Below are 14,799 nucleotides of genomic sequence, written 5' to 3'. Positions count from 1 at the left end.
CGTTTTAATCGAACTAATATTTGTAAGCATAAACTCAAATTAAAGCTAATAAAGTGAAATTTGCTTTTTCCATCGCTCTATTTATGTTTTATGATCGACTAGACAGTACTTCGTTAAATATAAGGAAAATAAGAAAGTGCAGCACATATCAGAAGATGCCAGTGGAATGGTGGGAGCACATATAATGTGACCCTTCCCCCACTTAGGCCAGTGTACGACTAGATAGAACTGGATGAGAGGAAGTCAGTGTGCTGTGGAGAATATTATAGTTAAATACAGTTTATTTCTGTATTCTTATGACACTGACTTACAGTGGCTGTAAACATTACAGTTTGATAATATCGGTTTAATTTCCCTCACTCCCTGGTCCACGCACATGGGGACAAATGTGGACTTTAGTCACCATGCCTCCAATCATATTTTATCTCATCTCCGCACCCAAATCTTTTAAAGTGGTTTCGTTACGAAATTCGGTTTACTTAATTTAATAATCAAATGTTCGTTATATTGTGTTCGTTATACGTTCATGCGCTAGTGAGATTATAATCAAAAAATAAAACAAGGCTCTGTGGATTAATTTCTACTTCTAAAGTAACCGAAACAATAAAAAATGACCAATGAAGCTGAAAATATCAGATTAAGAAGGACCAAAAGTGTTACCAGAGCGGAAGAAATTACAAAACAAGAAGCAAAAATAAGAAAATCACAACCGGATAAACCGTAAGATTTATTTTCTATATAAATAACTAACTGAAATCAATTCCACTTCTTTTTAAATTGATTCCATGTTTCAATAATTTGATTTATTGCCAGTTGCAACTGTAATTTTGCCCCACTTATATTAAACAAACAATAAAGTTAATTATGGATCTAGTATATGTCACCTTTTATAAAGGTCACTTAAGAACAACATCACAAAATTAGACATTATAAAACAAAATTTAATTTAATTTCTCCATATTTCAAAACTATGAACTAAATTTATCCTTAATTACCATTGACAGTTTCTATTTCAAAATTACAATCTAAAACTACTTTCTACTTTCAAAAATAAAACTTTTGATTTTTTTCTTTTATTAAACAGTTGCCATCGACCGAGAGATTCATTGTTTACTTGGTCTTCTGGATTCACTAACTTTACTGGGCTTATCAACTGGGCATTCTTATTGCTGACAATGGGCGGTGTCAGACTTCTACTAGAGAATCTGATCAAGTGAGTGTTTATGTGTAAAACAAAACTATTGAATTCTCTAAGCTAATGTTTATGGAAAAAATCCTTTATGCAAAAAGGTCAATTACTGTTTCATTACTATTTTAAAAAAATAAATTAAAAAAATTGTTATTGTAGAAGGTTAAAATTTAGCATTGTGTAATTGAACGATTTTTGAAGAAAGAGAGCAAAAATAGTATAATGGCCTTGAATGCTTGGTGTCGAGTAGAAGAATTTCTGACTCAACGTATTTACTGAGTATTACAATTTTGTCTGAAGTAACTTCTAGTAATGTGTGATAATGCAGTTATCTGTGATAGTGATTGCTTACGTTCCAATTCTAAAATTAAATGAAATAAATGGCTACTTTAATTTATTGATTTTACTATAATTCTCACAATTCTATTTAGTACAGCCACTCCCGCTAAATATTTTCTATAAATATTTTTCTGTTCAGTTTGAAACAAAGTGAAGTCGAAATCGCTACAGTTAACTGATAAACTCACATAGGCGAAAGTCAGTTACCGGCCAGAGATTCAATACACGTGCGTGCGACGACGGATATAATCAAAGTGTCCAGGACTGAACCACATTTTCAAAATATTTTCTTACACGTTGTAATGGGCTATTCTTTTCAGTAGATTGCCTAATGATTCGATGAGACCGGCAGAGTGTTTGAAATGACTATTTCTATCAATTCAACATCTGCTGTTTCACTGTTGTCTATCAGCTTCTTTCTACTTTCTGATCAGGATAAAGTATCTGGAAAATAAAATTATCTTCCCTATTATAAGTACAGGGATAACTTAAGAAGTGGACTAGGGCGCCAAATTTAATGGAAGCCACTGCCAATATAAGTAACTCTGCAATTTTATTTTGTTATCAAGACACTTTAGTTTAAAAGGAAGTCCCTCTTCACTTCAAGAAGAAGAGCCATACTCAGACGGCGGCACAGACAAAGCATTTTGCGATTTCTTATAAGGGTTCAAGTCTCATGTGAACTGCTTAGGTTTCTCCGCTCGCTGAGCGATCCGCCGCCTTATCGCTCCTGTAACTCGATTGCATGGGCACCTAGAACAGAAAAGTTTTATTCTGGTGACTAAAGATTTTACTCAGTATTTCAGTATACTTAAAAAGTTCTTTGAATAGACTTCATTGGAATTAATGACTTTTCCAAAATATGTTAGTAATTATTCATTACCTTATACTTTTGGCAGCACAATATACTATAGTGATTAGTTTGGCCAAAAAGCAGCCAATCAACTTCGACTAATCGATCTGTCCAACGCGTACAACCAAGCTCCTTCTTCTGTATTGGAGCGGCCGGTGTACCACGCTGGATGCAATACCAATCATGGACACTGGTATTATTATATTCCATATCTTTCTGCCTGGAATAAGAACTTCAAAACGTTGCCGATGCTTTACCCAGTAACTGTCCTGTCAGGAAATAGATGTCGAGTTCGCCTCCAACTATTCGCACAGCGTTTGTTATGCACTGCTGTGCCTGGTTAGGTGGGCAGGAGCTAGTCCTTTTAGTCAAAGCTCTGGTTTACCAAGAAGGGCTCTGGCCTTATGGGAAAGTTGTTAAGGTTATGGTTCCATTTTAGCTTCCGGTCTAAAACTTTGATTAGGAAATTTAACCCCCTCATGCAGTTTGTCACAGTTTGTGAAACCTTGCAAAAAATTTCTGGAGCCATTGCACATTTTGGGGAGTTTCTATTTCAGACCTCAATAATTATCAGCAAAAGAGCCCAACTCACAGGTTTTTACTATTTTAAATAATTCTTGGTCGATCTTTTCTTGTATTTACCTTCTTGAAACCTTGTATTATTTGTAATAGATAAATGAATGTTCATACAACTCAACTTCAATCGCGCACTGCGCGGTCTCTTATGAGATTCATTCGGGACAAAGATTGCAGTTTGAATCTGATTTGTTGCAAGGCTTACCTCATTTAGAATGCCAAAAACAAGAACGAATAACCGATCATTGCCAGTTTAAAAAGTAGAAAAGTACGATGTGCGGTATGTTTAACCATATTGTGAACGACTGACAAGATGTTTGGATGAATAACTAGCTTTAGTACCGATGGAAGAATGAGACCTCGTCTTCTTCGTAATGCTTTTTGCACGAGAAATAGAGCTGCTCAAAAAGATCTTATGTAGGTGACCCCAGTGAAGGAAGAATCATTCTAAGTGTGTATCAAAACATATTTAAACTATTTAGTGGGGTTACTTATTTCAAATTCGGCACTTTCAAATCATATTTTGGTTTCATAAACATTAGGAAAGGGATTAGTTCAGTGGTTAGCATACTGAATTCACACTTAAAGATCCCGGCTTAGGATCCAGCTGCCAGCCCATTTCTATTTCTATGAGCTTCTTAGAATGGTCTCAGATCTTGACGGGCTCTAAATTAATAATAATATTAAAGGAAAAGATTTGCTAAGTGCTTAGCGTACTGAATTTTCTCTCTGAGATTCCGAATGGTCCTTAGATGTTCTCTTTCAGGAGCTCTTCCAGTAAACAGGTCCTGTGTTGTCTTGTGAAGAAAAAGACAATGTTGCCCGGGCGCAAATAATCTCAGATGTTGTTTACACGCCTTAAATTAAAAAAAAAAACATGAAAATAAAAAATAATAAGAAAAATTAACATATTTACTAATTTTTTTGAATTCATTTTCCAGATATGGTATTCTGGTTGACCCAGAACAGTGGCTGATAGTGTTGACTGGCTCTCAGGAAGGTGGCACCGAACATCCTTCTCTCGTTCTTGTGTTATGTGAGAATAATTTATTAATATATTATTTTTTTGCTTCCTTTAAATAATATTAATATTAATAATTTAATTGAAAATGGTATAAAACATAGAATGATATTCACCGCCATCTGAAGTTCAAGGGCGAACTGATGAAAGTGATGAAGGCTAGATTATATTCGTTATAACCACTCGGTTATATTCATTAAACTAAAGATAGAAATGTGAAACTATTTTTGATTGATAAATTGACCATTATTTACTCTTCATGCATAACATAATAAATCTTATTTTAGAATAATTATTAATCAAAACTGGTACAAATACTCACTCAATTTTTTTCATTTTTCAAAATTCATTTTACTCAAACTCCAAATTTTAGAACATATTAAGTCTTCCTAAGATTATCTAGTTTAAAAACTGTACATTTTCCCGAAATGACACTTTAGAGGAAGTTTATTATTTTTTGATATTAAAAAAATTGCTAATAGTATTCACTTGTCATTGCTTCATTCTACTACATTGAAGGAGCAGACATTGCAGAAGAGGTAGCGACAGTGTACTGGAATTACCCGGGACGCCAATGACCTTTGATGGCAATGTGCCATAAATTATTTAAAAATAATGTAACCTTGACCGCAAGACCCAACTTGGCTATTTAGGGCCTAGCTGCAGAGGCTACAGGAAATAGAGTGTTGGTTTAGATTAGTTTATTGTCAGCGTCGGGTCAATTATATAAATGATAATGTTCAGTCTTCTTTAACTATTAATTAGATGAAAATAAATTAGGGCCTTCATCTATCAGTAATAATGCAATCCCTTTTAGTTACTAAGATAATGAACTAGATAGCGCGCAGAGAAATGATTAGTAATTAAGATTAATTTTACTTTTTTTTTTTTGTCTTAAAGGTTTCTAGTATTTCCTTAAAATAATTTATCTTATTGAAATATAAGTTCCATTTTGTTTACTTGCAGATTCGGTTGTACCTGTAGCAATAACTCTCTTAATTGAAAAGGGACTTGCAGAGGTTGGTTTATGATTTCTATTGAAATATAATTTTGAAATTATAAATTATTAATTATATTTTTTTGTATTTTAGGAAATAATAGAAGCACACTTAGGAATGTTCGCCCATATAGCCAATATCTGTATATTGGTCATGTTACCAATGATTATTATTTATGTAAAATCAACTGCATTTAGTTTAAGTAAGTAATTTATTAATTTGTTTTTTTACATTTTAAATAAATAACTGCGGTCAAAAACATAATCAGTTGTATTACAATTTAAATTACTTTATGTCTACAAGAATTATCAAGTGAATGTGAGAATTCGTCTATATTTGTTTAGTGTACATTACATCTTCTTATTGTACATCTATTACCAAAATTTATATATAAAGACATAATGTCAAGGGAGTTCATTCCATTATCTTTTAGTATCCAAAAAATGAAACAGGCCTTCATAAAAAAATTAAATCTGTGATATATTTATATTATATTTGTTTTTAATTTTTAATTTGACACGCCAGCAATTCTTTTAAATTCATTAAAAAGTATTGCAAATGAAATGTATTTTTAATGGAAAAAATACTAATAATTACTGTCAGGACTTGATCTGATTGCGAATAATTCATAAATAAATTACCAGTCAAAATAATGTCTATAAATAATAACACGGTTACGGCTTTTGTTAATGAACTGCTTTAAATTAGTGAAAACATTCATTTATACTTCTCCGATCTAAAAGTTTTTCATAAACGCTGATAAGTATCGCTAATTTTCAAATAATTAAAGAAAGAACATTGTTGGAAATCTCCTTGCGCTTTTTTGATGTTAACGCCTTAGTAGTTACCAAACCACTTGGCTGCTTAGTCTATTATGAATTGCTAGGTGCACATCTTTCTGATCAATCTAAAAGACATGTGTGACACGTTTAAAAATGAGTACTTAGATAGAAACGCATCTCATATAAAGCAAGTCATCACAGATTATAATCATTAATCATGGAATGTGAGCCAACACAAACAGATCAGTGCCTTGATGATGAGAAAAAAATGATTGTCATGATTCTTCATTTATCTGAATATTCTCAGCGATTTTACAATGTTAAAGTGACTATCTATCGTTCGAGGAATATCCATGTAAATTAGGGTAAGGTTCCTCTCGAACCAAAACCATAGGTGCACCTTATATTTACTGATTCCGAAAGGTTTCTGGTAAATTCTCTTTGTTAAAAGATATACTCTTCATATATATGTATATATAAAGTTTCACCGCAGTTGGCATTTTTCCCAATTTGAGTTCCAATTTCAGGATTACAAAATAAAACTCTGTCCTATATTTACTTAGATAAAAGAGTGACATTCAGCGAACTTCATTAGTGTTATTACTTTTACGGTTATTGAGAGGAAATTGATATTAATTGAGAAAGTTTTCTCATCGTTCCTTCAGACATGTGCCCTTTTGAAAAAAGAAACTTTGAAGGGATTGAATACATGCCATTTTGAGAAAAAGTTTAAGTACCTTAAGTTTGATTTCCTCATACAAAGTTATGTTATTTGTTATTTTAAAAGGAAAAACAGTTAGGTAATTATCTGTGATTAGCCTGGAGGAAATCCTGGGTTCGTGTCTAGTTGCCAGGCCCATATATTTCCTATTTCTTTGGGAAATTTCACAGATGCCAATGTTGAACGTCTGTAAAGGGATAACACTGTCCGGAGGCCGTCAGTGCACTGAAAAAAACTACAATGGCGTCATAGTCAACGCATCTTAAAAAAATAATACAAAAACCAAAACGGAAATTAATTTAGCTCTGATAAATAAAGAGCGTGTTTAAATTTGAACCACAAACTGTTTGGAAAATGTCAAGATGTTAGATATTTAACATTATGTAATGTTTATGTTAAAGCGACAAAAAAATACACATTTTGAGGTTTTATTCCTTTGCTTTGATTTTTCATTTAGGTTTATATATTTATGTATATAATATTCATTACTCTCTTTATTGCTATTAATTATTTTTAAAAAATTTCAGTTGGAGCTTCATCAGTTTGCTGTATTTATTCAGTACTGTTCCTGAAGATGTGGTCGTATGTACAAGTGAATCTTTGGTGTAGAAATGCTAGAAATTCCTACACAAAGCCACATTTAAGGAGGCAAAGTGTATCTATGAGTAATCTTGGTAATTTGAATGTTTACTTTATTTTATTTGTCCTGTTACAATGTGTGAAAAGTAAAAGAATGGATTATGGTCTAAGAGAAGCTATGTACTTGAAATCCTTGATGTCTGTATTGCAATCGGTGTGATTCTGGTGACAAGATTATCAGAAATGAAAAAATGAATCATGGATTCCATTTTATTATTTATGATAAAGCTGCACCCAAAATTCCATTTGTGCTTGCTCCGTGAAAAACTTTATGGCTTCCTGACCGAAAATCACCTCCACTTTTCCATTTAATCTCCTGAATCCCGCAATACTTAACTGATGTTTCCCTAATTGTTCTGCTAAATTCTTCAATGCACCAGGTTTTCCCCAATCATTGCATATTCCATGTAGCTAGCCACAAATCATGTTCATGTCCTTGCCTAAATCGTTCCGTTTCGACAGTTTGCTTTTTACTGTTTGATTTCTTAACATTTTATTTGTTTTATAAGTTTTGAGGCGTTAACCCTCCGTCTAACCCCCGCTACTTTGGAAGTTTTCACCTGCTGCCAAAAAAGGGTTTAAACTTAGGGACCGAAACTCTAAGGTGTGCACTGTGATGTCTTTATGTTGATACACTGCGAATGTAGTGTTAATGTAATGCTTACTGTTCTGGTGAATTCGCATGGTGTACAGAGCTCAGGTACGTGGGGTCGCTGCACCCAAGATGATTGCATGCGACAATCACCCCTTGCGGGAAATAAATCTTCATGAATGGAGAAATCAGCAGTTTCAAAGTGAAACAATTTTATGGCTGCTTAAGCTGATGAAGTACTTGGAAATAGACCGAAAAAAAGACTTTATTAGCTGTCAAAGGATTGGCGATTCTAAGCATCTACACTAAATCTAATCTATTCCTTTCTGAGAGTTTTTGGATGAAATAGCCTGCTGTTATTAACATTTTATGTACGGAATTTTCGTCTCAGGACGATAATAATAATTCATAGCAAAATAATCGGATATATATTTTAAATACTAAACATCCAGTCCATTATCCCTTTTCTCCCTCAATACATTTTTAGCGCTCTGATTTTTGTATTTGATTATTATTTTCAGATAATGGGAAAGCCGTAAATAATAATGCTAACGGAGATGAAAATAATTTAATAAGCTATCCAGATAATTTGAACGTTAAAGACATGCTATTCTTTATATTTGCCCCAACTCTGTGTTATGAATTGAACTTTCCTCGAACTGATCGGATTAGAAAAAGGTACGCATGTTTTAAGTCAAATCCTCCGCACTCAAAGATCAATTAAGCCCAAAATATAATTGTATTATTATTAAACTCTTTTGGCTCTTTTTATGTAAGTTAATGTATGAAAAAATATAATTTTGGATTTGAAAGGAGGACTTGTAAATGGTAAGAACAAATTTAAGAGGACTTCTAGTAAAATAAAAGAGCTAGAATGCTGGCTTCCTGGAAGAGAGGTTCCATCTTCTTAATCCTTCTTGTTAGAAGGTCATGTTAAACCTGTTAGAATGTTTTCCTAAAAGAACACGTAGCCTTTTAAAGTTTATTATTCAACGTCTGCCCTTGGAATGTTGGCGTTTTGGCGCCGCGAGTCCTAGCTTAGATTTATTTTATGATTTATTGTTCTCGTCTTGCTGCTCTCATAGCAGCAAGCACTTTGCATATACAGAAGAGACCATCATCAATTCTGTCGTCATTTTACCGAGGACATACATCCGAATGGGTTTCAAGTGAGCTTGAAGGCAATTAATGTCGAAAAGCAGCCACTCAGACTGTCCTTGGCAGGTTACTGGGATTAAGTGCTTCAGACTTCCCTCGCCTTTGCCATAGCCGCAGCCTGTGTAAGCTTCATAAACGTTGGTTGGTTGTGTGCCCTATCAGGTCGTTTGCTGACCTTTTAGACAGACTCCCTGCTGGCTGGGAAAGTATATTATCAAATATTTGGATTGGAAATATAATTTTGGGCCCTTGAGACCTAGCTGAACGGCAAATAGCTGATTATTATTATTATTATTTTTATTATTATTATTATTTTTATTATTATTATTATTATTGTTATTATTATTATTGTAATTGAATAAGATTTTCGAAAAAATTACCTGATTAAAAACTCTATTTTAATTTTTATTAACATATAATTTAACATATAAATACAAGGTATTTATTTTAGATTCTTATTAAAACGTCTGTTGGAAGTTGTAATTTTGATGCAACTAGTAATGTGTCTTTTCCAACAATGGATCATACCGTCTGTTAAGAACTCACTTATTCCATTTTCGGTAAGAAAAATTATGATGTAACTCCATATTTTATCTGTTTGAAATATTTATCTCCGTTACATTCATTAAGTAACTAGTTAACCTGCATTGTCTTCCTTTTTTTTTTTCGTAGAAAATGGATGTTGTGAAAGCAACCGAGCGTTTATTAAAACTATCGGTAAGTTGTGTTTTTATCATTTCATTTATATTTTTCTGATCAATAAATGTTTTATTTCAAAAAAACACGAACCCCTTTCACTAAGAAATGGCTCACACTTTGCGGATCTCTGGACTGTACGAATAGCTTGCACAAATATGAAATATGTACTTGATGGTGGATGTTTCATGAAATCAATTCTCTCCTCGTTGATCTTTAACTTAAGCAGATTTTTTTCTTCTTCTTCTTTAAGTTTAACGTTCGAAATTTTAGCTCCATTCAGTCAGAATACCATTCGTAAGTGCTTAGAGAACATCAGAACCCCGACAGTACCCTTAAGGGCTTCATGTTGAAGCCTTGCTGTAAACATAGTCTCCTTAATTTAGCGCAACATTTTTGTTGTGAAGTTTAGTCCAGATGTGTCCCAAGAGGCGCCAGATTTAAGGTATTTTTAAAAAGGAATGAATTCTCTTATCCCATCTTGCAGTCTGACTGAAATGCCTGATCAGTCTATGCTTTCCTATTACCTATATTCTGGTAGTAGTTTTAGGAAATGGCGTAGCTGGTGGTTTGGAAACCTTCCTGAAAATATTTAGGGATTCTCCTAAAGAAACATATAAGGGTTTGCCACTTTTTTCATGACATGTGAAAGTTTCATTGGAAACTACTTACTATAATCAACTTACTATTTTAAGTGTCCGTTAACTGTGTGATTATTAAAAAACTTTTTTAAAAATACAGTTGCGCTAAATGAAATATGATTGATATTAGTGGGAATAATTTTTCAGATGGAGTTCTCGCCGGAGTCTTAAGTTCCAAAGTCCCTTTAAGTAAAAATGTTTGGGTAATAATATATACTTGGTCTGTCGATTGACAAGATTATAATTTATATTGTACAATTGTATATTTTTTATAATTGTTAGTTAGCTTCATTACATGTGTTCATTATAATGAAACGATACTGCCCAGAATTCCTCTTAAAATCAATTTTCATGAATAGAATATCAAATAAAAACTTATAATATAATTATAAATAAATAAGAAAAAATAATAAATAAAATCACAAATAGATTATTAACTTTCTCAAGCTCTAAAATTTTACAACTTGCTAAATTCTCGTTACTATTTATCCTGCCCACCCTCCGCCTCCCAGAAGTTTTAAATAAAATTTATGATCTAGGCTTGTTTAATTAGCACGATAAGGTTTTCCAAAACTTCCTAAAAAAAATGAAAAATCTGTTCAATAAAGTGATATTTCCGGTCGACCTATTTTGGCTAGAACCAAAATAAAAAATCGATTTAAAACCTCTACTTAGTAGAGTAAAAAACATTACTTAGCAGAAAGTAAAAATTGCGTTACATTAAATATATATCCTATAGGAAATTCGTACTTCCAATCGTGTCATTTCTTTGATCACAAAATTTAGAGGGAAACTCCGTCTCACTAGATGTTATTTTATTTATTTTTTTGTCAATATCCAGCTCAAGCCGGCTGGACCACAGAATCTTTCTCATTCGTTCATGATGATATAATCTTGGGATGGTCTCAATATGCCAAAGAGTTCATCTAGCAGACAAACGTTGCCACTTATTAACTGTGAGAGTTTGTTTCCAGGTCTTGGACATAAGACTGTTCAGTATAAAATTAATCCTTTTCTGATTCCCATTTAATTTATGAATCTCCTTTGTTTAAGTACATTTTTAGCCTCTTGTTAGATCTGTGAACTGTTTTTCCAATGTTTGAACTCTCTTTTAATGCTTATAATTCTTGTTTTCAAACATTTACCTCCCTTACTCTTTCTTAAGTGGTTCATGAATTTCACAATCGGTTTAATTATTTTTTCCGATTAATTTTTGTTTCAGATTAATTATCTTTTTTCTTTAAGACGTTGATCCCTCCCTTTTTGCTCTGTATGGATCTAATTTCACAAAATCTTTAGAATCTGCGTTATGGAAAAACCTGACGCAGGAATTTCATCTGAATTTCTAGCTTCAGTAGTTTCTTATCAATGAAAACATTTCTGTTTATTAGTGTAGATGTTTTGTATAATTTCATAATTATATTTGAAGTAATATTTCATTTTTTTATAAATATTTAAGAAATTTCCTTTCTCTCTTGTTTTAGATACCGAATCATTTAGTCTGGTTAACGTTTTTCTATTTACTTTTTCATTCATTTTTTAATTTATTGGGTGAAATAATGCATTTTGCTGATCGTAACTTCTATTCGGATTGGTGGAATTCCAATAATATAGATACATTTTGGCGTTCTTGGAATTTACCAGTTCATCGATGGGCTGTCAGGTGAGAAATTTTAATAAAATAAACATAGTAATTGATGAAAAATAATTCCGTTTTTATTATAACAGCTATAATAAGGTTCTTTATTTTCTTATAAAGCATTTGAGACAAGTAAATCGCTATATAACATCATATCGCTGAAATATGGTTTCCTTGTAACCTGTCAGATAATACTAAAAACCTAAATTGCTGTTCAATTTGTTTTAGGCATGTTTTTTTTTTAAAGATTTTAACAATTTCAGATTTGTTACTTTTTTTTCGAAGAGAATTAGAAATGATTGTTGATAGGACAATTTAAACGTAATTAAAGTAAAGTAATCGCCAATTTTTTTCAGGCGTGGCTTAACATCCAAATACCAATTAGATGTCGCGAACGGGGGGCGGAAGCTCATACTTTATTATAAAGAATTTTTCTAACAAATTAAAAGGATCCAAAGCGGGATTCATACTGGGGAAAACCCAATTACAAAGCCACGCTCATGTCCACCAGACCAATATCCACAATTGGGAATCCTGCACAATTGAAGTAGGAAATAAGTACTACAATTTTTCCATATTTTCTCAGAGATTACACTAATAAGAAAGGAGATACTGTAATTCGAAATATGAAGAAAATGTAAAGCTCTCAAAATTAATCACCTTATATCTTCTTCAAAAATTGAGCTGGAATGCTACAATTGTGCACAATTGTAGTAGTAAATGTGTATTATTATTATCCATATTTTTGCAAAGATTACACCTATAGGATAGGAGATACAGCAATTAGAAATATGAAGGAAATGTAAAGCTCCCAAAATTATCACCTTATATCTCCTTCATAAATACATCAAGAAATACTGCAATTCTACACAATTGTAGAGGAAAACAAGTACTGTGATGTACATATTTAAGCAGGAATTACATGAAAGTACAGCAATTCGAAATATGAAGGAAATTTAAAACACCCAAACATTATCTCCTTCATAAATACTGCTAGAAAGCTGCTATTATGCACAACTGAAGAGGCAGATGAGTTCTATAAATGTAATATTTTCAGAAAGTTTGCATTAAATTTCATTTTCGAAAAAACAGGTGTAAGTTGATTCAAATGTGATCACAACTTTTTTGTGCCAGATTTCTCAAATTGGATTTTTTTTTTGTGACATAAATGTTATAAAACTCTATTTTTGATTCTGATGTTTCTAAAATGTGTTTTAGTTCATCATTATATTTTTAATCAATCAGTTCCACTTGGAGATAATAAACAAATTTTGTAAAATTAGGATGAATCTGGCTGGCCATAAAATTCTTCAAAGAGGTTTGGCCACCGCTGATCTGATTTAGTCAAAACGGAGAGTTCGAAGAAAATATGTTTATTTGAATTGGATAATTGGAATCTTGTGGAAATTTTAATCCAGTTTTTTTATTTTTCTTTCTTATGTGCAGGCATCTGTATATCCCTATGGTTGAACAGGGGTTCAGTAAGAATTTCGCAAGTATTACTGTGTTCTTCATTAGTGCTTTCTTCCATGAATATCTTGTCAGTGTGCCACTTAGGACGTTTAAAATTTGGGCTTTCATGGGTATGATGGGACAGGTAAAAATTATGTTATACATTTTTGTAGAATTAAATATATTATATTTTTTTAAATTCTTCATTCTTATTGATTAAAGTGTTAATTAATGCATTTTCCAGATACCGCTGTCAATGATGTGCAAATGGGTTGAGGCAAGGTATGGAAGTCGTTGGGGTAATATTATAGTTTGGGCTTCATTAATATTAGGTCAGCCTCTCTGTATTATGATGTATTACCATGATTATGTTATCACACATTTTGGTGAAGCTTTATTAGAAAACTATGCTGCAGTCTGAACCATTCTTTTTTTTGTTAAATCAAACTCACTTGGGAAGGAATGGGTAGTTAGTGTTCTTTAGTCACTCTTTTGCCTTTTAAATCTATATATTGTCACTTAAAGGGGCATCAAACAATTTAAGTTGGTTAAGTTTAATTTATTAAAAATCTATTTTAGTTATTTTAAAATGAGCAAAGAAGTAATTTTACTTCTCATTTACATATTAATGTACAATTAACAACCTGGGATACAAAAATTATACAGTAAAATTTTATGTGTTCATAATATTGCAGCAAGAGCATCAATAAAGTTCGATCTTTTGTTTGTCACCATTGCGTTCGCGAATAGTAGAGCTTGTGATGTCTTCTTACCAAAGCCACAAAAGTGAGTCCGGTGTTTAGTTAAAACGGACGACAAAGAGCCTCAAATCGGCGCAAAAACTTATTGTAAACGGCAGTACTTTTTGGGGATCTTTTTAGAGAATTAGTGTATATAGAAGTTGTTGCGTTGCTTATCGATTAACATTGTTTGGTTTCGCCTGAATGGCTTATTAGAAGGAACTAGTGTTTTTACTTAGAATCGTAAAAACTTGACATCTATTCTCTCAAATTGTTATAAATTCGGACAAAAGTTGTTGTTATGTGTTTAAAAATTGTTCATTATTTAAAGAAATTTACCCACACTCAGTACAGTTCAGAAACGACCAATTACTTTCTTAGTAGAGGCAATGATGTTTTGGGTCAATAATTCTAATTTTAAAATTGTGATATTTTTGTATAGTGCCTCATGGATTTGTTTATTTACGTCAAGAAAATAAAAATAACAAACAGATAATTGTAAATATCCAATAATTTATCGTTTTAGTTGAATTATTAAATATTTACATTCCCTAAAATATTAGGCATACTTATATCTAAGAAAATATCTCAAACTTAACATGTTGACTGTGATAATGTTTGCACGTTAGCGGGTAGGAAGACTTAATTTGAAATAAAATTTACCTATTACACATTCACTGGTACTCTGTTACATATGTATATTTCTAGTACTCTAGGTTTGTTACCATTTACTAAATAGAATATATTTAGTATATGCTGAAAG

At 32.1% G+C, this 14,799-nt stretch overlaps 1 protein-coding gene across 1 annotated transcript; it reads left to right on the top strand.

The window, feature by feature from the left end:
• The first annotated feature begins 227 nt into the window (after positions 1 to 227).
• mdy (diacylglycerol O-acyltransferase) lies at positions 228 to 14,494 on the top strand. Its single transcript, XM_074132695.1, has 12 exons — positions 228 to 720; positions 1,085 to 1,213; positions 3,899 to 3,993; positions 4,945 to 4,997; positions 5,070 to 5,178; positions 7,007 to 7,153; positions 8,232 to 8,388; positions 9,320 to 9,428; positions 9,541 to 9,585; positions 11,690 to 11,868; positions 13,291 to 13,441; positions 13,541 to 14,494. The coding sequence occupies exons 1-12, from the start codon at positions 611 to 613 to the stop codon at positions 13,715 to 13,717; spliced, it is 1,461 nt and encodes a 486-aa protein (XP_073988796.1). The 5' UTR covers positions 228 to 610; the 3' UTR covers positions 13,718 to 14,494.
• Positions 14,495 to 14,799: the final 305 nt, after the last annotated feature.

Source organism: Rhodnius prolixus, unplaced genomic scaffold (genome assembly GCF_049639745.1).
Source record: "Rhodnius prolixus isolate KJV_2025 unplaced genomic scaffold, Rpr scaffold_4, whole genome shotgun sequence".
Classification (NCBI taxonomy): domain Eukaryota; kingdom Metazoa; phylum Arthropoda; class Insecta; order Hemiptera; family Reduviidae; genus Rhodnius; species Rhodnius prolixus.
This window is presented reverse-complemented; position numbering and strand designations above follow the sequence as displayed.